Source organism: Medicago sativa, chromosome 2, assembly GCF_051527215.1.
Source record: "Medicago sativa cultivar Bolivia chromosome 2, Bolivia_mono, whole genome shotgun sequence".
Taxonomy (NCBI): domain Eukaryota; kingdom Viridiplantae; phylum Streptophyta; class Magnoliopsida; order Fabales; family Fabaceae; genus Medicago; species Medicago sativa.
In genome coordinates this window covers 15,550,350-15,576,785 of record NC_140750.1, presented here as the reverse complement: position 1 = coordinate 15,576,785, position 26,436 = coordinate 15,550,350, and the positions used below count along the sequence as shown (strand labels likewise).

General features: G+C 35.2%; 2 protein-coding genes across 2 annotated transcripts; both read left to right on the top strand.

The window, feature by feature from the left end:
* The first annotated feature begins 1,756 nt into the window (after positions 1–1,756).
* LOC146944924 (RING/U-box superfamily protein) lies at positions 1,757–7,776 on the top strand. The gene is made up of 3 exons (XM_085743317.1): positions 1,757–2,650; positions 3,490–4,250; positions 6,934–7,776. The coding sequence occupies exons 1-3, from the start codon at positions 2,210–2,212 to the stop codon at positions 7,292–7,294; spliced, it is 1,563 nt and encodes a 520-aa protein (XP_085599443.1). The 5' UTR covers positions 1,757–2,209; the 3' UTR covers positions 7,295–7,776.
* A 15,236-nt stretch (positions 7,777–23,012) lies between these two features.
* Positions 23,013–25,719, top strand: LOC146944923 (uncharacterized). Its single transcript, XM_085747998.1, has 2 exons — positions 23,013–23,032; positions 23,280–25,719. Exons 1-2 carry the CDS (start codon positions 23,013–23,015, stop codon positions 25,717–25,719), a joined length of 2,460 nt encoding a protein of 819 aa, XP_085604124.1.
* Positions 25,720–26,436: the final 717 nt, after the last annotated feature.

Here is a 26,436-nt window from a genome sequence, read left to right as displayed (position 1 = left end):
CTATCTTCTTTATACTAAATAATACATCACTTTTTATTTATTTTCTCACATTTCTCATAATATCCCTTGCATCACTTCTTAGTTTTTTTTTACACAACCAATCACACTTACATATTGTAAAATTTTGCTGATCTCACACTTGCAATATCAAATTCTTATCATTCAATTAACATCTTTCCTATTACATGGGGAAAATAATCTCCTATTATTTCTTTAATGATATATATTATAATGAGGTCAATCTAAGGTAAGCAATCAAACATCTTATTTTAGACCAACCAACAATTAGGTGATGCCATGTGATGACTGAATAGTTTAATTTTCATCTACTAATTTTTTACTTATGTAAAGACAATCAATTTATATCATAAAATCATAAATTATTTGCATAATCTTATTCTTATACTATATCAATAAAAAAAAAAGTAGAGTATAGTATAAGAATCACAGGCTAGATAATAATAGCAACAGGTGGCATTTAGCCTGGGAAACTAAAGTTGTTTCCCACCATGGGAAAATCCAATTTTAAAGGACAGGTGGCGGTTACCTTCAGTTGAGTTCAAACAAAAAAAACTCTAACCTTCATATTTTAATATTTTCTGTCCTTTACTGATTCCCCTCCCTTTTTTTCATGTCAACACAAACTACTTTTACTAACCATTAATTTCTAATACATCTTCCCTTTTATACCAGAATTGAGATTAGAGTTAAGATAACATGGACATGTGATCTACTGTATTACTGAGTTTTTTTTAATTCGAAGCAACATGCGCTTCTCTTCATTCATTCCCTTTCTTCCCCCTTTCTCTTTTCATGGAATTCTCTTCCTCACAGTCGGCAATGACCCACCGCATCGGACCGACATCGTTCTTGGTCTCTCTCACACCTCACTTCTCATCGGCGACCAACCACTGAGCCTTACGCCGTCTCCGAACTCTTTCTCACCCCCATCGCCCTTTGCAACTCTCAAAATTGAAGGCGGATGACAATGTTGACAGGGGGAGGTGACAGTGATGTCGGTGGTGGCTATAAAGTGAAGAGGGTGATAAAAGGGTAGATGGAAGTTGCAGATAGGGTAGAGAACATGGTGTTGCAGGGAGGTGGTGAGTAGAGAGCGAGGGGCAGTCAGGGAGGAGGGTTGGTCAGAGAGGAGATGAAATTGCATTAAGAAGAGGACAAAATTACAAAATTATCCCTCTATTTAATTCGAAAATCAATTATTATACCTTTTAATTAATTTTACAAAAAAAAAGTTCATATTAATGTTCTTCAGAATAAACAATAGCAATCTGGCAATTTCTAAATCAGTAGCCCATCACGTATTGCTAAAGAGTAATGATATTTTGACATTCATTTGATGACAACTTTGTTGACAACCTTGTTTTTCTCACTTCTTATTGGTCAAAAACAATGGAGAGAGAAAAAGGAAGAGAGAGAATAACAACATCATGTGAGTATGGGAGAGAAAGTTGTCCAAAAATTGTCAAACAATAGTTGTCAAAATATCATTTCTCGTTGCTAAATTCTATACCAAATAGCCTGCAATTAACGTTAAGAGACAAAAAAATGAAATATTGTTTTATAATGAATTGGTGGGGTCAATTTTTTTTTACACAATAACCATAAAAAAGTTACAACAATTATCAAGTAACATATCTCAGCCATCCAAATAAAAAACTATTAAATCTACGGCTACAGTTAAACTTTCCCATCATGGGAAAGAACTTCCCTTTCCCATACTAAACCCCACCATAGCAACAATAGAATAATAGTACCAAATTCCAACCACTTTACAGATAAGGAGTATGGTACCTTCCCACACACACACACACACACACTCTCTCTCTCTCTCTCTCTCTCTCTCTCAAAGTCAATGAATGACCTATGAATGAGGGTCCATATTGATTTGTCCCAAAAATTCGATTTTGATTGTTGGGTCTTATAGTAGTATCATCACACCCTCTTGTGTTCTTACTCTTAGGGTGAATTAAGAATTAGATTTGTGAATCACATTCTTCACTTTTATTTTTCTACTTTGATTCATCAATTGGGTCCAAAAGGGTCATCATCTTTGTAATTTTTTTATTGGAAATTGTTCTTCTTGTTAAAAAAATTGATTTTTTAGGTCAATTTGTTGATGGGCCATGCTGAAATTTGAGATATTGTTGTAATTGAGAAGCTCTGGTATTTTATTATTTTTTATTTGGAAATGGAGGTTCAAGCTCTTTTAGATTATGAACCATTTGTTAATGCTGAGGAGGAGGAAGAAGATGAGTTTTGCAGTTGCTGTGAAGAAGATGCAGAAGAAAGAGATGAAGAAGAAAGAGAAGAAGAACAAGAAGAGTGGAAAGAAACTGAGGAGAAAGTGGTGGAAGGGTTGAAGGAAGAACTTGATGAATTTTCAGTAAGAATGTTCTTTAAGGGGTTATCAATTACTGGTGTTGAAAATTCAACTTCAGGGTTTTCTGGAATTGGAGTGTTTATGGAAAGATCATCAAATCTTCCTCCTATAAGGGTGCAGAAAAGGCTTGATTTTTATGCTGAGGAGCCTATGGTTGATTACTTGGCACTCATGGATGGGTTGTTAGAAGCTTTGCAGAACAAGATCCGTAAGGTTTATGCTTTCACTGATTCTGAGTTGTTATATAAGGTTAGTGAGTGATTCAGTAATTGATCTTAAGGTTTATTTGTTGTGACAATTACAATTTATGTATATTGATGAAGATTCTGACAAACCCTATAATTGTTAAATTGAAAATCACTTGTACTTTATTTATTTACTTTTTAGCATTACTCTGTTTTGATATACACTGATATACACCTTAGTTAAGCTCTTACAACAAAAGCTAATAAGCACTTATGTAAATATTATTTCTACAGCAACTGGTAAAATAAAGTCAAGTAGTTTTCGTATAAGATTAAGTTGTTTTCATAAGCTATCATGGCATGCTTATAGAAATAAACTTAAATGAGCGTATGCCTGTGTAATAGGTTGTTTTCATAAGCTCTCCCAAACATGTAATAAACAAACTCAAACAAGTCAATCCAAACAACCGTGTATGTCTGTTTAAAGTGTTGCTTGTTATTTTTGTCGTCAGTTATTTAGGTATGCTTCTCATGTTTTACTTTTGTGGATGAACTCTGAGGTAAGCGTTATAATATTTTCTATTGCTTACTCTAAAGTTTTGGTCAATTCTTGGGCGTGCTTAAACTAGCAATGGTATTTTCATTTCAAATTTTTTATTTTCTTATTGTAATTTGTATCTTGAATGGATATCATTTACTTCTGAATTCTGATTTCCTTGATTTGAATTTTCCTTTCTTTGGACCCCTTGTTTAGTTTCTTTAGCATATGATATTATTTTAAGAGGTTTGTGTTCTAGAAACCATGCTTTGACATAACCTCTATTAACTCTTAACTCTGTTTGTGTGTTTTTAGCATGCCCTTGTCTTTAACTATGTTTGTTTGAATGTGGATTTTTTTGACAGATAACAGCTGAGAAAAATTTGGACATGCCGCTTTTGATGGCACTGAGAGAGAGGATTCTGGAACATGCCAATAATTTTGAAACTTTTGATCTGAAGCTTATACCAAGCATTGATCTTGAGCAGCCAATGCAGTTGGCCACAGTAGCTATGGGACTCGTCACTTTTCCGGTAACTGGTGAAAAATTGCTCGAGAACTGTTCTATTTGTTGCGACGACAAGCCAGTGCCAATGATGATTACCTTGAAATGTTCACACACATTCTGTTCACATTGCTTGAGGTCCTATGCTGATGGTAAACTACAATGTTGTCAAGTCCCTATAAGGTGTCCTCAACCAGGATGCAGATATTGTATCTCTACACCCGAGTGCAAATCTTTTCTTCCATTCATCTCCTTCGAATCTCTCGAGAAAGCCCTTTCAGAAGCAAATATTGTCCAGTCAGAAAGATTTTATTGTCCATTTCTGAATTGTTCTGTTCTCCTTGATCCTTGCGAGTGTTTATCTGCAATGGACGGTTCATCTAGTCAATCGGACAATTCTTGTATCGAGTGTCCTGTTTGTCAGAGGTTTATCTGCGTGGGCTGTGGTGTTCCTTGGCATTCTTCCATGAGCTGTGAAGAATTTCAGAGTTTGCCGGAAGAGGAGAGAGATGCTTCTGACATTACCTTGCATCGTCTTGCTCAGAATAAAAGGTGGAAGCGCTGTCAGCAGTGTCGTATAATGATTGAGCTTACTCAAGGTTGTTACCACATGACATGCCGGTAAGACACAACTCTTTATATGAAAATGAAAAGAAAGTGCTGGTTCATTATATATGCATTTCGCTAACCCTATACATATACTCACCTTCCGAACATGCATCACAACTACTCTTGCCACATAGGCAGTTTGGTTACTTCCCCACCTCTCCCCTAAATCTGACCAGATGCATTACACTTCATACTTTGATTAGGCGTATCCTTCCTTTTGGGCCTCATCTCATAAGCCTTAGTAATTTGGGATTTGGGTTCGCTTCAATTTCTGATTGAGAATTACACCACTTGATATTTTTATGTTGCTTAGAATATGGGTTGGGCCTAACGCAACCCTACGAAACCGGCTTATAAGGTGAGAGATACCTCTTACTTATAAGCACATTAGGTTATATTTCATTCAATGTGGGAATCTCACCACACCCCTCTCATGTCCATGATCGACATCTAGAGCGTGACTTGAGTGGTCTGATAGTGGGTGATGCCACAGCGAATTTTGGATAAGCTCTGATACCAGCTTAGAATTTTGGTTGGACTTGGCCCTTGGGCCTAACTCAATCCCACAAAAGTGGCTTGTAAGGTGAGGCATGTATCCCACTTATAAACATATATTCATATCATATTCCATTCAATGTGGGACTCAACAGTAACCTTAATACAAATGAGAAATGATATTTGTACAACCATTTTGCGACAACTTTTGGAACAACTCTCTCTCATACTCACACTGTGTTCTTACTCTTTCTATTGTTTTTGTCTCAAAAGAAGAGGAAAATAAAGGTTGTCCCAAAAGTTTCCCAAAAATGGTTGTGCAATATCATTTCTCGGTTGTATATAGTAATGTTCAGACTTCAATATCAGTTTCAGATTACTGTACTCAGTGTAATCTATGACCTAGTGTACTCGATGTAATCTATGTCCTATTGCTGCAGGTTCGAATTGATTCAGATCACTAGGTAATTAGTTGGGACTAGGTAGTGAGTTCTGCAATAGTATATGTTTTCTGAACAAGGGCATTATTAGAATGATAAAATTTTCTTTCGTTTTGATAATACTGAAAACAGAATAGTTTTGAGAAACAACTAAAGCAAAAAACTAGGGGCTTGTGAACATTTTCTATTTTCATTTCTTGTTCTTGTTCTTATTAATTTGGTTGCATAGGTGAGTAAATTAAAGGTGCTGTATGGAAATAGATAGATAAAGAGAGATTGTTTCAATTGCTTTCACTATTATTAAATTGTTTATGGTTGGAGAGATAAAAGGCATTACATGGATATTTTAGTGGATAGATGTGAGAGAAGAGGATGTAGGATTGGAAAATAGTTTTGTGATTGAAAAGCTAAATAATTTTAAGGCTTGAGAAGAGCAAAGCTGAGTCTGCCAACTAACTTGCAGAAGTGGTCATCCTGAGATGATCAGCCATTTAGGTTACATTAATTTTAATAAGTTTTGTTGGTGTAGGATAGATTACGTGCCGGTTTAAGGTGAGCTCTATGCATCAAAGCTGAAAGTATTTTGCATTAGCTTGGGATGGTAAAAAAGATAATATAATTACTGAGATCCATGTTATTCCACCTGCATTATCCACGCTTCAGATGTCTAATCCGGATTGTGAGGGGAGTGTTGAGATTCCCACGTCGACTAGAGATATGACCTATGTATTGCTTATAAAGCTTAGGCAATTCTTACCTTACAAGCTAGTTTTGTATGGTTGAGTTAGGACCAACTTACATTTTAAGAATAATGTCTGAAACTGTTTAATGAATATGATCAGTACTGGCATTCAGTAGCAGCGAAGAATGAACAGGAGCGAAGCACATGACACAACTTATTCGTGCCTGTTATGCACTTAATTCCTCTCTACCAAATTAATAGTTTCAGTTAACTGAAATTGCTCAAGTATACTAGTAAATTTTCATTAGTGTTATTTAATAAGAGTAAGTGACCTTTTATGTTAATTTAATGAAAATGAATAAGGGACATTTTCCAAATCCAAGATGGAATGAAATCACTTAAATTAGGCTCAACCCTTGAATGTAGGATTGAACCTTTTTGTTCATTTAATGAAAACGCTGTAGACACCCTAGAAACAATGTATTTTGTGCTCAACGGTGGATCAAACCGGCGTACTAATATATCAATTGGTTTTACTGGAAGGAGATACTCCAGTGCCATATTTTATTTAGATTTATATGGTTTTTTTTTTTTTTTGAGGGAAATTTAGATTTATATGGTTAACTTTGGGTTAGAGCTACTAATATTTTCCTTCACTTTATTGGGACTTATTTACATTGCCTTTTTAGAGCTATATCCCTTTGATACCATATTAACTGATAATGATAAGATACAAGACCACGATTCAAAAAATAGCCTTGCCATTTGCATGTTGATAATTTTGTTCTAAGGTTTAAAGTATGTTGTATGTTTGATAATGATATAATAGATTGTTCAGAAGTTTAGAAGTCTATGTTGAATTTCCTTAGTATAACATAAGCAGACACTTCTGTCATAATCTATGTAGCACTATGAAGTGGCGTGTCTAATGTCTAACACATGTCGTGGTTGTATTCAAATATTTCATTTTCTCAAATTATTATTGGTGTCATCGTGTCCATGTTGTGCTTAGTGTCCATGTCCATGCCATTGCTTCATAGGTCACACTAGTTTTGATTTCATGTGTCTAAATTTTCAGGTGCGGTCACGAGTTCTGCTATTCTTGTGGTGCTGAGTACAGGGACGGCCAACAAACATGTCAATGTGCATTTTGGGATGAAGACAGCTTGACAAACTCCCTTCAAGAATCAGAACAATGGTCATGGGAGACTTCTATGATCATGGATGCGTACTCAGATCAAGAACGGTCGCAACTTGCGCTTATACAACGGTTCCTTGATGGAGGTTTTAGTCTCAGTGACCACAATCCCTACCAATCTCCTCCTCCTCAATGTACAGAATCATTTGTAGACCCTTTGAAGGATCTTCATCAACTTCCATGGCTAGAGAGATTTGTGTCTGTGATAAGTGACAACTATTATGAAGATTACATGCAATAAAATTGTGCTACATCTTATACCGCATGTTTGGATTGTGGGTGCCACAATGTGTTACCGTGATTTTTGCAAAAGCTACACTTTTGAGCTTCAAACAAAATCACGGTGAGTGTGGCAGCATCACGATGTCTGTGATTTTGGCAAAAACTACACTTTGGAGCTTCAACAAAATCACGGTGTCATTGTGATTTTGTCAAATACATTGTTAATCAAAACATGCAAATAGTTAGTTCATCAAAAACCTCATCCAATCACTTGTAGAAAGAGTTTCTCACTGAGGTGTGGTAACACCATGTCATGTGACTTCTTTTATGTTCTACAATTTGATATCTTTGACCTAAGGTTCATGGATATTGTATTAAGGTGAACAGCTTGTTCATGATGACTCTTTAGAGAAAGTAAAAGAAGAAAAAGGAACATTGAAAGAGAAGAAACTAGTTTGTTTGTGATTTGGAAATAATACAATGTTAGCCAATTGAAAGAAATTCCAGATTTTGTTTTTCATCTTCTAATGATGTCTCTATTGACAGTGATTATAATCCAATGGCTTAACTTAGTAGATGCATGCAAGGTCTACAAGAAAAAATGTATGCACATATTCCTTAGGGAAAGTCTTTGGTTTAATCTGTTATGAAAAAATAAATTCCTTGATATTAAACTAAATTACTACTTTTTTTCGATTTTCAGTAACCAATAACTAATTAACTAACTACATATATTGATGGCATTTGCAGTTTTTAATATAATCGTTAAATATTTTAAAATCATACAATTAATATAATTCAAATGTCTTTCAAAATTTATCATTAATATTGTTTTTTTTTTATAATAAATTGCTAAAACATATTTATTTAATATATATAATGATGCAATCAAATTTACTTAAACACGTATAAGCGATCATTCTATCAATCTAATTTTCTTTATCTTTTTATTCTTTTAAGAAATTACATTTTATAATAGCACTGTTAAAAAAACTCACATTGAACAAGATTTTTTTTTTTTGACAAAAAAAATGAAGTTGAGATAGGTCAAATTCAAATTTAAATATAAGTTTACAATTGTGAACAATCTTCATCTTATAACCGTTTTTGTAAGGTTGAGATATCTATAACTAATAACTAATATGAAAATAAATGTCCATCGAATTTACCATTTTACCCCTAGGAGGGGCATTTTGGTAAATTAATTATTGGAAGTTTTTTTTTTAGGGTTGGCCTATGAATTTCCATTTTTGCCCCTAATCAATTTTTTAAATTATTTTCTAATTTTTATATTTTAATAACTTTTAATTATTTTCCAATTTTTATATTTTTAGCTATTTTTCAATTTTTCCTCCCAAATTCAGTTGCTTCTACATTGCCGTTGTGGGAGATTAAGGAATCGTTTGACCCGACTTTTTTAAAACTTCTCTACATTTTTAAGGAGAAGTTAGGCCGAATACAATATCAATTAAGTACTTACTAAAAAAAGTACTTTTTTTGAAAGCATAAAATTGAATGGAATGAGCTTTGACCAGAAGCTGTTGAATGTTACTAAAAAACTACTTCTCGACAATTTATTTCACAAGCACCTCTTTTCAACTCACGCTGGGAACCTTTTCTTTATTTTTTAATATTATATTTCAATATGTTTTTTTCTTCCATTTAACTTTAATTTTTTTAACCGTTCCATTAATTTTTTAAGGAGGTTCCATTTAATTTTATTACCTTTTTTTCAAAGGAATTTTATTATCTTTTTATCACTTATATATTTAATTACAATATCGTTTAATCATCACAATCTCACAAATATTTTTATTCACGTTGTCATTTAATGATCCCAAATATTTTTTTATCTCATTTCTTCAACCTCGCGAATATATACACACATTAACGTATAGAGTAATATTTTATGTCCGTCTGTCTTTTTTTGTTACGCTAATGCATATAATTTTTTTAGTGTTGCTTGGTTGAGTGATACCTCACCAAATTTTTTTTAACTATTTTCCAATTTTTATATTTTTAAAAACTTTTAACTATTTTACAATTTTTTATTTTTAACTATTTAAAACTAAGTTGATGGTTCATGGTTTTTAAGGTTTATATTTTGACATATTACAATGATACACAATTATCCGTCATTTTACCATCTATCCTTTCAATGTAATCTTCCAGAGTGAATATTACTAAGCATATGTGAAGAGGCTGAATATTGCTCAGCTGATATTACTTTTTTGACGTCAAAGAGATTTTTTATTTTTTAACGGTCAAATTACTAATAATCAAGTTCCTACACAAGACGCTAAAGAGTTTAATGTGTTTCTTTCGTTCATTTTGTGTCATGTAAATATTGGTATTAATCCCTTTTTGGTAACTCTATGACAGTAGCGCTCACTTTTATAATTTTAACTAATATGTAATTTATGATGTTTTTCTGCTCTTGATAAAGCTTTCATAAATATTTTGATAAAGATTTATAATTTTTGTGCAATATTCATTAATTTGTTCATTTTTCCTTCGGAACAATTTTTTTTACAAAATACGTTACTGAACCCCATGCCTTAGACCATGCATCACAAATATTTGGATTATGCGACCTTCATTCTCAAATCTACGAAGAATGGTAATATTCCGTAATTTGAACATCTCTCCTTTAAAATAAGTTTTTTAAAAGTGCCTATAATTCACATGAAAGGACTCGATACTAAATTGCAGTTAATATCCGCCTTTGCTGTAGATCATGTGAAATGATTTATATACGTTGAATTGAAAGGCAAAATGATATAAATCAAGTAGAGAGGCATTTAATATCTGTCTGATTCAGAAGTTTGTTCACCTGAAAGGACTGGATACTAAATTGTAGTTAATATCTACCTTTGTTGTAGATCATGTGAAGGGATTTATATACGTGGTACTAAATTGCAATTAATATCTGCCTTTGCTAGGGGTGGCAAAAATACCCATGCCCATGGGTACCCGTGGGTAAAATCCGTCACGGGTATGGAGCGGGTAGCTAAACGGGTATCCACTGGTATAATAAATGGGTATTTGACTACCCATTATTATATGGACACAGACACGGATTGGATTGTATCCATACCCACGGGTACCCATACCCGATAATAAATTAAGTAAATTACTAATATATCTTTATATATCATATCTTATTACTTAGAGTTGGTACCTTATTGAAGAAAATTTTACCGCCCACCTAAAAATCCTCAATAATAACCTATTTTTATTTTAAATTTTTTTAATTCATCTTATTAAGTTCACCGTTTCCACTTCATTCACATCATAAAACATATAAATTATATAAGAATCATGAATTTTCTATGAATTATGTATGATTTATGAAATTTTGAGTGGATTATGTATGGATGTTTAAAAGTTGAAGTTTTTTGGTAATCAAAAAAAGTTATTATTTGTACCAAAAAATAAATAAATTCAAAACTCCATGGGTGCCCATGGATACCTCAATACCCACGGGTACCAGTATAGTGGGTACCCACGAGGATACGGGGCGGGCATGGGTATCATATTTATCCAACGGGGCGGGGACATGTATCATATTATCCGTATCCATGGGTATCCATTGACATTTGCTGTAGATCATGTGAAAACATTTATATACGTTGAAGCTAAAACACAAAATGATATAAATTAGGTAGAGAGGCTTTCAGCTATCTGTCTGATGCAGAAGTTTGTTCACCTGAAAGAACTGGATACTAAATTGCAGTTAATATCTGCCTTTGTTGTAGATCATGTGAAATGATTTATATATGTTGAAGCTGAAAGTCAAAATGATATAAATCAGGTAGCTTTGGTAGTAGGGTTTTCATTGGTTTATAGATAGATATCGATTATTACTGGAAAAGTGTTTCTATCGCTGACTAAATATGTTTTCATTTGTTACTCGTGATCAAGCCATTTTGAAGATTTAATTTTGTAATCCGTAATGCAAGAGTACTCTAAATATTGTATTATGGTTTATAATTATCTGTCATTTCGCAATATATCCTTCCAATATAATATTTTGTCAAATACGTTACTGAACCCCCGTGCGAAGCACGGGTTTGTAACTAGTTTCAAATTAAAATTTTAAGAAGTACCTATTAAAAACTTCAAATAGAAATTGTGTGTTAACAAATTCAAAGATTATTATATTTTAGACCGGACGAAGGGTTATGCATTTGAATAGTAAAAAATAACCAATTGTGGGTATAGTTGGCAAAGCAGATCGATTTCATTTGACATGTTAACATGAATTCTGCTCTTTACCCAAACGGTTCTGCTCATTCTCAAAGTAAAAGTTCATAATGCCCCTACGTAACTTAATATGCGTTAGTGTATCTTGTACGTATGTTAAGTCACGCTACGTTACTCAACATGCGTTAGTGTAATATGAACGTGACTTAAGTCACGCATCACTTAGCACTAGCGCAAGTTAACTCACGCTAGTTGGCCGGTGAAGAACAAACGTTTTTCCAACTTTGGTCAGCTTTTCAACATTAAAGAAACACGTTTTTTTACCACTTTCACACGTTTTTTTTGACCATATTAATGTTAGATACAACCTAGGTTCACATTTCTACCTATAAATACCCTCACATACTTCCCATATTCCTCACATTATCTCCTCCCACTCTCTCCCTCTAATTCTCTTCTTTCTTTGTTTTTTTTTTTTCCAATATTCTCTTTGGGATAAAAAGTGATCAAAATTCGTCGGGGTAAAATAGTCAGTAGCCGACTTGGGGAAGTGATCGACCCGTGGGATAATTTTAAATCTGCTTTTTTAACCGCAGAAACTTTTTACCGTGGGTAAAAAGAACTTCTTGTGGTAAAAAAAAACCAGATTTAAATTTAGCCCAAGGGTTGATGATGTATTTTCCCCAAGAATGTTGCTCACTATTTTATCCCACGAAGATTGTTCACTTTTTACCCAAAGAAGGATAAAATAAGTAGATTTAGTGAATAAGTTCAAAATTATTGTATGAATAATTGTAATGAATAATTGTAATGTATGAATTATCAATGAAATGAGATATTGTTATATTTACTTTTATTTATATTTAGTCCATTTGCTTTTATTTATATTTAGTCCATTTGCTTTTATTAATTTAGTCCATTTACTTTTATTTATATTTGTATTTATTTAAAGAATAATATCGAATCAATAATGTAGAATAATGTTAACAAAATAATTTTGGAATAATTTTAATAAAATAATTTAGTATAAAGTTAAGAAAATAATTTAGATTAATGTAAACAAAATAATTTAGAATAAATTTAATAAATTAATTTAGATTAATGTAAACAAACTAATTTACAATAATGTTAAGAAAATATTTCAGAATAATGTTAATAAAATAATTTAGTATAAATTTAAGAAAATAATTTAGATTAATGTAAACAAAATAATTTATAATAAAGTTAATAAATTAATTTAGAATATAGGCCTTAAATGTAACAAAAAAAAAATGAAGGCCTAATTGAAAATTATTTAATGCATAGGTTTTATATGCACTAAATTCAGTAAAAAACAGTAAAAAAAACGTGTAAAACACAATAAAACCATGGTTGAATAACCGATCAAAGTCCAACAAACGTGTTATTGAGTTGTGACCACCGGCCTAACTAGTGTGAGTTAACTCACGCTAGTGTTAATCCTGGGCTCAAGAACACGTTTTTTTTGACTTTGTTCAATGCATTTTAATTGATTTTACACGTTTTTTTATAAGTTTTACACGTTTTTTGACCCTATTTATGGTAGATATAACCTATGTTACAATCTCCCCCTTATAAATACACCCCTAAACTTTTCCATTTCCTCACACCATCTCTCATTCTCACTCTCTACCCCTATGAAATTTCTTCCTTTCCTTCTTTTTTTCCTTCTTTATTTTGGTGTAAAAAGAGAAAGAATGATAAGTAGTGGGAATGCTGGGGAAAATATAAGTAGTGAGCAGCTTTCTTGGGCATGGGCCATTAATCACTGAATAACTTCACTACCTTCTTTTATCGTCTAGAGTTAGATGATGTTAGCTTCAACCCATATGACCTTAATTAGCTTCAACTATTATTAATCTTTCTCTCTCTAGAATAATCTGTCTCTGCCTTCTCTCTAGAAAGAAGCTGTTTTCCTCTCCCTCTGTCCAAACAAGCCGTACGCGGCTAGCAAGATGTAGATGCCGTTTTGGGTGGTGCGCGCGTCTCTTGCGGCTGCACCACCTTCATCCACCTCCTATAAGGGTCAGGCTGCTGCGTCAATTCCGGTGTCGTGGTGGTTTCTTCTTCTACTCCTGGTTCTTTCCATGATAGTTTCACTGTTTTTGTTCCAGTCCAGTTTTCTTTGTCCCGATCTGTTCCAGATCTGACTGCTGCGCCTTTTCACGACTGTCTACTTCCCCGTTCACGGCTGTCGACTGTGCCATACACAGTGGTCTGCAGACCTCTATGTTGATGTTCACGTTTTTTGGTGGTTTTGGTGGCGGTGTTACTGTTCACGGGTTTTGATGGGGGTGGTGGTTCAGTTCACTGGTTTTGGTATGGTGGTGGTGGTGCGGTTCACGGTTCTGGTGGTAGAGGGTGGCGTCATCGGGAACAACAGAGAGAGTGGTGCAAGGTGGATGTTGTTGTGGTTGGTGATGTGATTTCTCGCTGGTGTGGTTGTGGTGATTATGGTGTTGTCGTGATGGTTTTGCGTGGTTGTTTGGTGTGGTACTGGTGTGGTTGTGCAGGTTTGCGTAGTGGTGTGTGGTGGTTTGTAGCATTCGGTTCGGATGGGGTGGTCGTGGATAACGTGGACTTGGAACTGGCGTTGTTATGATTGTTAGACAAGAGCTGATTAAGTGTGGGAGGTGGATTCATGGATTTTATGAGTGGTTTCTTTGCGGTGCTTTGGGGTGAACTTTTTGGGTGGCAGTTTTAGGTTGTGTGGTGGCGGTGGTGTGGTGGGAGGAGGTCAAGGGTGTCGGGATCCAGGAAGAGTTGTTCAGATCCATCATTTTTACTCCACCGTTGGTTCTCTTTTACTACGGTGACAAACACATTCTCCTTGTCATAGGCGGCAGCCTTAATTTGATTTGGGTTGTGGGTTCGCTACAAACCGGTGTCGCTGCCCGTGTTTTGTTGTTGGATTTCGCCTTCCTCTATATTTATGGTTATGTTGCTGCTTTTTTGTTGGTGATGATGTTTTGGTGGCGTAGTGATGCAGTGTCGATGGTGGTGATGCGTGGTGGTGAAGTTTGGTGGGGGTGTTGTTGTGGGGTGGTGGTTGGTGTTTTAAGTGAAGAGGTGGGTGCTTGTTGGGGTAATTTTCTTTAGAAGCAACCTCTGTTACGTGGGTCCTTGTTCGTCGTCAATAACTCTTGTTTGTGCTTTTTGGATGGTTAATGTGTTTATGGAGTTTGGAGGGTGCGTGTCACATTGAGTTGAGCCTTTACCTTTTAATTTGTTTGTTGTCTAAACTTCGCATTCCACGTCTATCCTCTTACATATTGTGTGCTGGTTTTCGGTGGGCTGGTTCATTTGGCTTCGAGATCGGGAGTCGGGATCTAGCTGCAATATTTGTTTGACTTGTTTTGGTTTTTCTCTGATGTACCGGGAGCGAGGGGTGCCCTACTGATTTGGTTCTATTGTCTGGTGGGCCGATCACTTTTGATTCGAGATCGGGAGTCAGTTCTGACTCAAGTTGGTTTTTGGGCTTTGTGTTGTGCTCTTTCGGTGGTTCGGAGGTCGCGAGGTTTGTGATAGCTGCATGTTCCTTCGGTTAGGTGCTCTTCAATATGTGGCTTAGCTTGGGTGTTGGTGTCTGGGAGTTTTATTTTGAGGGTGTTCTTTGTGGGCGAGTTGGGACGATGAGCGGTGGTGGATACCGTGTTTAGAGTGGTCGCTTTTTTGGAGGTTGTTTTAGGTGGTGATGTGTTTTGTTGGGTTTAACTTCAGGGGTGTTTTTAGGTGGTTATGGTGTACCATCTATATGCGGCACCATTTGTATCTTGTTTCGTCCATACCTTGCGTCTTGCAGGGATGACGTTTAATAATATTTGCCGATTCAAAAAAAATCAGACTCGTCCATTCAAAGAAATATGTTGGTTCTTTAGATGAATCAGGTGTGGCCACAAGATGAACCATCACCACTTGCTAATAGACGTATTCTAAGGCACCCCCTCTGTAGAGCTAAATGCCTTTCAGATATATAAGACATTCCAAGATTACTTGTTGCATGTTGTACCTGAAGACATGCGGCAAGCCATTTTAGGTTATATTTCCTGGTTCTAGAAGATCTCTCATCCCATGCTATTGGCTCCTGCTTAGGCCGATAAATATGGAGGTTATAATAGAGCAGGAGAATGTCAATGAAACTTTGAATATTTTGCAGCTATATAGGAAGGTTAGGCTCATGGCATTGGATGAGATGAAAATTGGTACGACTTACGATGATTTATATGGTACTATAAATAAGATTGTTGAAGAAATGGATCCAATTACCTAGTATTGAGTGAGGAGTGGGAGGAGGAGGAGGACGTATTCAGGTTATGCAGATGGACGATTATATAAATATTTTTTTCCATGTATTTTGATGTTTCCACCCGATTCTTATGACTTTGATGTATATTGGTATTTTATTACCGCAACATTTATGTATAAATTTGGTTATTTTCAACACGTTCCGTATGTATGTATATTAATGTTTATGTCATAAATTTGGTTATTACCGCAACATTTATGTATAAATTTGGTTATTTTCAACACGTTCCGTATGTATGTATATTAATGTTTATGTCATAAATTTGGTTGAATATTGAATGAGTTTGAGTATGAATGTGTATGAATTTAGTTGAATGTATTTAAAGTGTTGCTATTTCGACTGTGTCGAATGTATGTTTGAACATATATGAATTTGGTTGAATATTTATATTGACAATGCAGCCTTATATTATGTCCTTCAAGGTAGATCGGGTCCTAACTTCGCGACAATGCAGCCTTAAGAAATTATGAGGATAGTTGGACTGTGATTCAATTTCCTTGGTTCCAAACTTCAACACGGTTATCAACTAGCTCTACTCATGAACGTTGTTGACACGGTCACAAACTCCAATATCCATCTATTATCTAGAGAATTTGAACAATTTTGTTTAGTGATATTTCAAAACGAATAAAATAGTGGAATAGTGTGGGAACATATGAAGGAATAGATGCAATGCACTTGGTTGACACTTTATCTAGCAAAATGTTACTAAAGTTTTCATAAAAAATAAAATAAACGTTACTACTAAAGTTGATGTTGAAGCCGTGTCGGTGTAAATAGTAAACGAAGTGGGTCTCAATTAAATAGAGAAAGATAATGAAACCAACGTAGTGAAAGCAAGATATGACCCAAACTTGTCCCATTTCCATTATCTTTGAATTTCATCATTGTTGAAATTGAAAATGTTGATTGCTCCTTAAGGTCAATCCATTCAATGACTTTGTTTTCTTCTCCCTCTTTTCCATTTAAATTTTATGGATTTGGTTGCATGTGACTTCCGTTGCCACCCATTCAATTATATATTCATAGATTTATACATAGTGTGTTAAAGTATAACAAGATAACCATGAGATAGAATTAATGCATCTAAAAGAAAAGAAAAAAAAAATTGACATCAAATTTTTATCAAATCTAAAATTTACACTTATAAATTTAGAATAAGTAAATATCTAATTTTGTTATGAAATTTGTTCTAGACAGGCTAAAAAGCCAATTCTACGGAGACACGTGGACACGAAGCCCTCAGAGCAAGACATTGTGACTTGGGTAGTCCCCGTGTACGCAAGCGCACTGAAGCATGCCCCCGCACTTCCTGCACTATACATGTGGCCTCCAACGGCTCCCTGATGAGCGTCACATTTTACGTAATCCGTTAGCGCCTCCTTCTCCTATATAAGGGTAATTCCACGTCACCCTCAAGGTATGATTCATTTCCCACACACTTTTACACATTCAACCTCTTTTTCTACGTTGACTTGAGCGTTGAAATGCTAATGTGCATGCAGACACCCTTTGTTCTACCGTGAAGACCGCACCACCACCGTGCCGGAGCACCGCACCGTCATCGTTGCATTCATCCTTCTTTACCGGACAAATCAAATTGAAGGAGTGTATTGTAGTCCACTATATTATTAAGGGTCTTGTTAATGAATGTTATCATAACACTCTTTAAGGATACCAAATAAAAAATAACTAATTTCTAGTAAAAAAATAATTAGTATTTGACTATCGGATCAAATTTTTTTATTTAACTCATCAATTTATAATATGATTGGGAAAATGGTCCTATATATGTTTAATTGAGTGGGATAGTGATGGACAAGGAAAGGAGAGAAGCGGCACAAACACAGATGGATGGTGGGGACAATGGGGCAGTGTTGGAGATTTGGATTTGGGAATGGGTAAGTAGGATGAGACTTGAGAGTGTTTATGAGATGAGCAGAAAAAACCCCACTCACTGCCAACACTTTCAAAACAATAATAACCCATGGTTGCAGCAGCAGCAGTACTATAATATCACCCTCTTATTATTGTCATCATCATGCTGTCGTGGCCCTTTCTACTTTTAAGGCTAAATAGAACCCAAACTCCAAGGTAGGGTTAGTAATATAATATATTTCACTTTCCTCTTTATTTATACATTTTTCTTAATCTGTGTGAAAAACCAAACTGGCTCAGATATAACGGGACGGAGGGAGTAACAAATAAATTTTCAGCTTCAAGAAAAAAATTTCATTAGAATTCTCCATCAAAAGATGAAATAAATTTGATAAAGATTGTTGTAGATAAAAAACCAAATTTAGGTGTGGATATCATATATGAACTTTTGAGTTGGTAACTGCACGAAAACTTCTGATGCGTTTGGAACTGCGTTTAACAGCCATCAAACGCACGTCTAGGCTGATGCCAGGATTTCCAGCCACTTAAAAATCAGGTTGAAGTGTCATTGGGACGCGAAAATAGTGTTGGAAACGCGATTTCTCACACATTATATTGATCCGTGTAGAATGTACTTCAAATCCCTTAACAGTGTTTTAAGTTGTAACTTCGTAGATAGAAAATTGTGGTTAGAATGAAAGACTTCGCTAAAAGTGGTGATTAAATTCTTTATCTATCATTAGTCTTAGCAATTAAATTGATATTTCGCATCAATAATACATTTATCAAAACCATTGCATAATGTCAATTTATATGATAAACAAGAACTAGCTAATGAATACAAAAAGTTGACAGTCAATAATTTGTATGGTATACAAAATTGCACACGTCAAAAGAACATATAAATACAAATACCTTAATTACTAGTTCTACAAAATTTGTCCATATTGATAGCTTTATGCCACGCCAAAGACTTAGTTGTATTATGATAGACGTATATTTGGGATTACCCTAACTTAACTTTCATAACCTTGAGACTGACAGAAATATACTACTCTAACGTACATTTTCTGCTAATCTAATTCCTTTCCTTTTGTTTGTTTCTTCCTTTCTTATTCACTATTTCAACTTCCAATGCATCGTGGTCCTCAGATGTTGCCATTTCACGTTCTCTTCTGACTCTTCCCATTTATCCACACTCTTCTCCATAACCACTTGTTCATTGTTCTAGTCTTCCTATTTCCACAGTCTATGCCAAGTTATTATTACTCCAAAATTTAATTTTACAACAAGAAATGAATAAAAAATGAATAGGTCTCGTGTGGGTAGAAATGAATTGATTCCATTGTGCAATAGTAGGACCACCTCAATCCAAAACACTCCTTCACTTTTTTTGTTGTTGAGGAAAAACACTCCTTCACTTCTTATCTCATTTAGTAATTGGTATACCATGATAGTAACAAATACCTAAGAACATCTAGGGTACTTTTTAAAAATTTAATTATAAAACAGGATTTCATAATTTGTGTCTTAAGAACACATGCTCCATTGATGCAGAAGGGAAGCAATGATTAACAAGCGCTAAACCTAAAAGATAAACAAACAAGTTGCAAGCGACAAACTTATCAAATAAGGGTTTTCGGAATCCACCAGAATTGAGAAAAGTTCTCGATAATTTTATTGAATGAAAAACTATCTTAGGCTACGAAAGTTCTGGTTAAATACTAGGGAAATAACAAACTCTAATGAGCCAAAAAATAATAAACTGAAACAAAACAGAAAAATAATAAATTTGCTGAAATAATAAAAATGCGGTTTTGGGCTTTCAGCCACATCACGGCTAAGCCATGAGTTATGCTCGTGAGCTCTGAGGCTTTCCGAAAAGGTATAATTCGAGTCAATCCAACACCGGATGTCAAATCTGCACTATTTCAAATGAGCATTTCTTGCACGTCACTTTATCTTCGATATGTGCCGCCAGTTTGCCTACATCATCCATTTCTTCAATCATCATCATATAATTCGCAATTCACGTTGGTATGTAGTACGAGTTCAGGTTCGCGATACGTGACATGAAAAATTCAGTACATATGATGATGATATAGAGTAACATTGTTGTGAGGCAAGAGAGAGATAGTGACTAGCCATTATTATGATCTTTGTTTCTGGATACGATATGAATGAATGAGTACTTTTTTGCAATATCGTTTGTTGTCTGTTTATGATGATGATGTTCATTGATTCATTCATGTAATGTCGCAGAATTGGGTGTGACATTATATTGTTTTGGAGCGAACGTGGTTCATAAGCTAAGGCAAAACTACAATTATAGGCCATCAATTTCTGTACATAGTGGGACTACTGATCAGATCAGATGGGTCTGATTCTCATGTCTCACTCTCTACTTCCCACATGATGACGTTAAATGCCCAACAACATCTTACATTACATTTAGTCAATAGTACAGTACTGCCATTTCATTTTATTTACCCCACCTTGTTGTGTTGTGTTGTAGCATTCCATTTCAATTGGACACCACTCCACCCACTTTCCTACCACCTATAATTGGAACCATCCTGATCCTACTGCTTCTACAAATTTCTAAAGTTACTATATAAAGCAAACTAGATTAGGTTAAAAACTAGAAAGTTTATCATCGTGTTTTCGACTAAAATCATGTTAACAACTACCCTAAAACATTGTTTAAACAACCCACGAAAAAAAGTTATCTTCAAATACAAGTCAAACACGTGTTTATACAATTTCTTAGATAAATATTATTATTTTTAATTGTTCAAACAATACTTTAAAGACATTTGTTAGTATTTTATTCTAGGTAGGACTTGAGTTTTTTTCAATATACTTCTTATGATCAATACTATTGGGATTGTGCATAGATATAAGTGGTCGTCATGACCTGAATCGATAAACTCAGATACCATTTCTATTTTGCTAATTTATTCGTATATAATTGAAGTGTAAGGTGGAGGTGTCATGCTTTATAAACTTATATGAGACCTTCTCTTTATAAACTGTTCTGCTCTTCCACGCTAGCCTTTGCCCTAGTTTTATTGATTTTTTCTAATAGTGTATGTCATTTTGTAAAAAGTTAAGAAATTCAAAATTAGTGTTTTATATTATAAGAGAATTAAAAGAAGTAGGGAAACAATAAGAAATATTGATTGCACGAGAGGGGGTAATATGATGAAAACAGACACTGCATGCATGTGTGTTTTTCTCCCCTAATAGAGATAAAGTGGTAGAATCAAAATTAACAAAAACCATAAAAGTGATAGAGGAAAAAACAAGTGATTCACCCCCACAAACCAGATTTAAAGTGATTCGAGAGTGTCTTTTACTCTATTCCACGAGAATGGATTTTATTCTAAAAAGTAAAAAGCATAAATATAGTGGTAGACTTACAGAAAATAAGAAAAGTAAAAGAAAAAAGAATCAAAAGGCACTTGAATAGGAAAGAAGAAAAAGGGTAGAAAGAGGAAGATGTGTGAACATTTTTAATCATTCCATCCTAAATTGAGAAGAGAAGTACAACTAAAATTATACTTTCCTATTCTTTTTTGTGATAGACAAGTCACAAGACAAGAGTTTGTGTATTGGGAAAAGATAAAAGATAAAGTTTGAGAGAAGACTGAAAAGGATGGCTCTACCTGCATCTTTTGGTTTATCAATATACATGTGGGTCACTAACTCATATTATTACTATCAAGGAATTGGACTTTAATAATATTTGCAATCATATAAGTTTTGACAGATTAAAAGCAGTTTGTTTTGGATTTTTAATATTTTATTTTTTTAATAGTGTTTCTTTTGGATTTTTTAAAAATCTATTTCGTCAAGAAAATTACTTTTAACCTTATAATGAAAGACTGTTTATAATACTTTTTTTTTAAAAATTATTAAATTACTTTTAACCTTAAAATGAAGGGTTAATTATGTTTTTGGTCCCTACAAAATTGCAACCTTATAAGTTTAGTCCTTACTTAATTTTAATAGCATTTTTAATCTCTACAAAAAATTTCTGTACTCAATATTAGTCCTTACTCAATCCAAATTTGTTTAATTTATGCTTAAACTCTTAAGTTTTTCAACAATTTTTTACAGGCGTGTTAAGAACATTATTAAAAGGTCCTCCAAAAAAAATCTCGCAAAAATTTGATTTCTACGTCCATATTTTTGTTACTTATATCTTAAACTTTTGTCGTTTTAAAAAATTCATATTTAATTTATTTCATGTTAAAAAATTATAGATTTTAGTAAATGAACCTTTCACAGTGTTCTAAACTTGTATAAAAAGAATCGTTAAAAAATTTAAGAGTTTAAGGATAATTAAACAAAATTTATTTTAGTAGGGACTAAAATTATAAGTAAATTTTTTTTTGTAGGGATTAAAAAAGCTATTAAAATTAAGTAAGGGCTAAACTTAGAAGGTCGCCATTTTATAGGGACCAAAAACATATTTAACCCTAAAATGAAAGACTGTTTATAATAGTTTTTTTTAAAAAAAATTATTTTGTCTAAAAACAAATAAATTAAGTTTCAAAGTTTAAAAAACTTTACTAAAAAATAATTTTTATGACAGGTAACAGACGAAAATTAGCTTTAACATTTCTTAAAAATTTCTAATTTTATTTTAAAGAAAATCATTTTTTTTAAAGGCAAAACAAACACATCCTAAAATGACAAAAGTGGGGGGAGGGTATTTAGTGTGTGAAATATTTAGGGTTAAATATATTTTTTATCCCTATAAATATGTTAGATTTTCGTTTTAGTTCCTATACAAATTTTCGTTCCACTTTTAGTCCCTAATATATATATATATATACATATATATATATATATATATCACTTGTCAAAATATATATATATATATATATATATATATATATATATATATATCTGTGTGTGTGTGTGTATATATCAAAGAGCTTAAACTAGTACTAGTATAGTTTTTTAATAAAATAAATAATTATTTACAAATAAAATATTAGTTTGATTTTAAATAAAAAGGAATCATATTCTTCTCTTTAAGGGATGCTAAAATTACATTACTCTTTCTGTCTTTCCTCTCATGTTACAATATACATTCCACTTTTATTTCTATGCAAAACATATTACAGAAAATTACAATCCATTTTCCTGAAAGATGGTTGAACGTAGCACGATCTAGTGTGACAACGTGCACGAGGCTTAGCGTGCACCTTTGCGGTGCTTCTCAGATGTAAAGTTTGGCTATATTGGCCCGTTTTTGTTGGACTTTTCCCATTAGGTTTTATGCCGGTCCAGAACAGTATTTAATCCAACAACCAACATGGTTGATGTAATGAAAGGGTTAGAATTCATCACAACACGGAGGACCAAATTAAATTTGAATTTCAATTGAGATAAGTGTTTAAATTTGGTGTCCAACGGTAACTTGAATAAGATACCTCCAATTGATGTAACCTATGAGAAACCAACCAATAATTTAGGATGGGAAAGTTCTTTATTAAAGAGAGAATGAGAGGCTTTGAGCGTAGGAGTGGCGGAAACTCTAGGGCTAGCCTTGGGCAACCGCGTCGGAGCTATTCTCCGGCAGAGAGACATCAAGGGGGGGATCGGGGTCCAGCCAGGGTGGCAGAAATAGGGGGGATAGGGGAGATTGGACTGTAGTGAGGTCTAGGAAGAGGAAAGCGACGGAACTGGTTCGACGAGGACGGGACAGGTCAAGAGGTTCGGACGGTCAGCGGGGAGCGGCAACAGGTTATGGTCAGCATCGGCTTCAGGTTTCAGACAGAGGTTTCAAGGATGATCTTGTCGATAGGCGACGGGAGGAGGTTAGGGTTAGGAATGGTGATGGTATTTTCAACTCTGTGGGAGGTCATGTAGCTTCTGCAGAATGGCACGCATCTGATGTATCCATGATTGAGAGCAGGTTTGGGTGCAAAGCTTCTTTCTATATTACAAATTTTCCTGAACGTCTGCCTTTATTCCGGTTACGTCAAGCTTTTGAAGTTTGCGGAATTCTTACTGATTTGTATGTGGCACGTCATAAAAATTTGCGCGGTCAGGAATTTGGTTTCATTCGGTTTGCTAATGTGAAGAATAGAAATAAACTGTTACAAGCTTTGAATACTGTATGGATGGGGGATCGCCGTGTTTTTGCAAAAGAGGCAAGGTTCGACAGGTTCGCACACAATGACGCTCCTGTTGTGAAACAAAAGGCAGAGGTGATGAAGGTTGGAATTGAGAACGTTACGGCAGTACCTACGAAGGTTATGTCAGCTAACTACGAAGTTCCGAAGGATGTGACGGTGAAGGTTCAGAAAGGTGTAGAGAAGAAGGTTGCGGTGGGGTCGGTTGATGTGCCGGTGACGGATTCGCTGAAGACAAAGAGAGTTAAACTTATGAAGGAAGGAGCGGTGGTCGGGTTTTCGAGGGCGGAGTGGAAAGCTGGATTGGTGAGGGAGAAGGCGGAGGTGATTAGTGGGAGTGGCAAAGGTAATCTGCGATTGGAGGAGGTAAAACCAGATGTGTTGCCGAAAACAGGTTCAGCACCAACAGAAAAACTGGCAACAAAGTTCCTTCCTGTGTTTAATTCTTGCGAGGAGGATAGAGCATGGGCGCGTACCGGCATGGTTGCTCACATAAAGGCGGGGGACTCAGTCTTGTCTTTTCAACAACGTATAGAAGATGCTGGATTTCCAAATGTTACTGTTATTCCTTTGGGGGGCGACAGAGTTCTCCTCAATTGCACTGGTGGAGAAGACTTTTCTACAGTTCTTGATCGTGCTTATGACTTCTTCGGTATGTTATTTTCTAATTTCCATAAATGGTCAGAGGCATCGGTCCGATATGAACGAGGTGCTTGGTTGCGTCTCTATGGTATTCCAGTGCATGCATGGAATGATGTTTTTTTCAGACTTTGTGTTTCTAGTATTGGACGTTTTCTTTATGTTGATGAGTGCACTGCAGATAAAGCTCGTTTAGATTTTGCTCGTGTTCTTGTTGTTACACCACAAATTGAAATAGTGAATATGTTGTCTGAATTTATTGTCGATGAGAGGAAATATGCTATTAAAATTGTGGAAGAATGGGGGTGTAATTTAGGCGAGGATGTTTTCATGACGGAAAGTGAAGTGGAACCAACACCGGAAGAGGGGCCAAAAGAAAATAATTTTGAAGGATTGGATGAGGTGCAGGGAGAATGGGAGTTGGATGAACTTGTCACTGACTTGCAAAATGATTGGTGCAAACATGAGAAGAATGGCGTGGTGTCTGGTGCAATGAATGCAGCGCCCAACAGTGCTGATCAAGGGATTGGAAATGAATTTTTTGAGGTGAAACTTTCCCCTATTTTACAACCGGTACAGTCTGTAGCAGGTCCAGTAGATGACTCTTTGTCTAGCAAGCAACCGTTAATTGACACTTTGGCGAATACTCATATCAAGAATGGTCCGTGGAGTTTAGATTGGATGGAGAACAATAAACCAATATCGGAAGGAGGTGTGGTGTTTTCCTCTAAACGTAAGGAGGACGCTGCTATCACGAGCAAGCTGAATTCATCAAGCCGTCATTCAGCTAAGTCCTGCAAGCCAGCAGCGGTTCACAAGGGTGGAGTGGCAATTCAATCAGCCGGTTTTTTGAAGAAAATAGCACGTTTGCCGGCTACTGATCAGAAACAGATTCTTAGACTGCTAAAGAAACAAAGTCGCAAGAACTGTAAGGGGACATCGCACAATATTTCCAAGCCTTCGGAAGCTTCAACATCAAATTCTTCTAAGTCCTCTAAAACAGCAGGTTCAGGTCCAGCTACTAATGATTGGGTAAATTGGATGCATTTACAAGGCAAGGAGGATAAGGTTAAGGAGGATGTTAGGGAGTTGGGGAAGGTGGTGGGGGTTAAGGTGAATTGTGAAGTATCAAATAGCTTCAACTTATTATCAAGGGATGGGAGGAGAGAGTGGAGGGCAGCTGGAGGTTTCGAGAAGCTTACTGAGACGGAGGTGGGTGTTGAGGGTGTCGTGGGTGAGTCTTGAGGGCGGTGGTGGAGAGGCGGGTTAGGTGACGGAGGATTTAATGAAGATTATTAGTTATAATGTGAGGGGGTTAGGAGGTGGTGAGAAGAGGGCGGAGGTGCGGAGGTTAGTGTCTGAGAAAAAGCCTTTAGTTTTGTGTTTACAAGAGACAAAAATGGAATCCATGAATGAACAGGTGGTTAAGTCTTTATGGGGTGATAGTGTGCATAATTTTTCTTATAAACCGTCCGTAGGAGCTTTTGGTGGTATGGTTACGGTGTGGGATGTTTCTCGGATTGATGTCATATCTTCTTTTACTTTCAATCATGCTTTGGTAATAAAGGGTAAGGAGTTACTAACTGGCAAGGACTTTGTTATTTTCAATGTTTATGCACCGTGTGACATGGAGGCTAAAAAGTTATTATGGGGTGAGTTGTTATTGCATATTCAGAATAATTATGATGTTTGCATTTGTGTTTGTGGGGATTTCAATTCAGTGCGTGGAGTTGATGAAAGGAAGGGTCGGGCCATGTTTTTTAGACAACGGGATGCGGAGGTTTTTAACAGATTCATTCACGATAGTCTGTTAATTGATTTGCCTATTTGTGGAAGATTGTTTACTTGGTATAGGGGAGATGGTGTTTCCATGAGCCGTTTGGACCGCTTTTTGTTGTCAAATAAATGGTGTGATACTTGGCCTCATTGTACTCAGGTTGCTTATCAACGGGGACTCTCCGA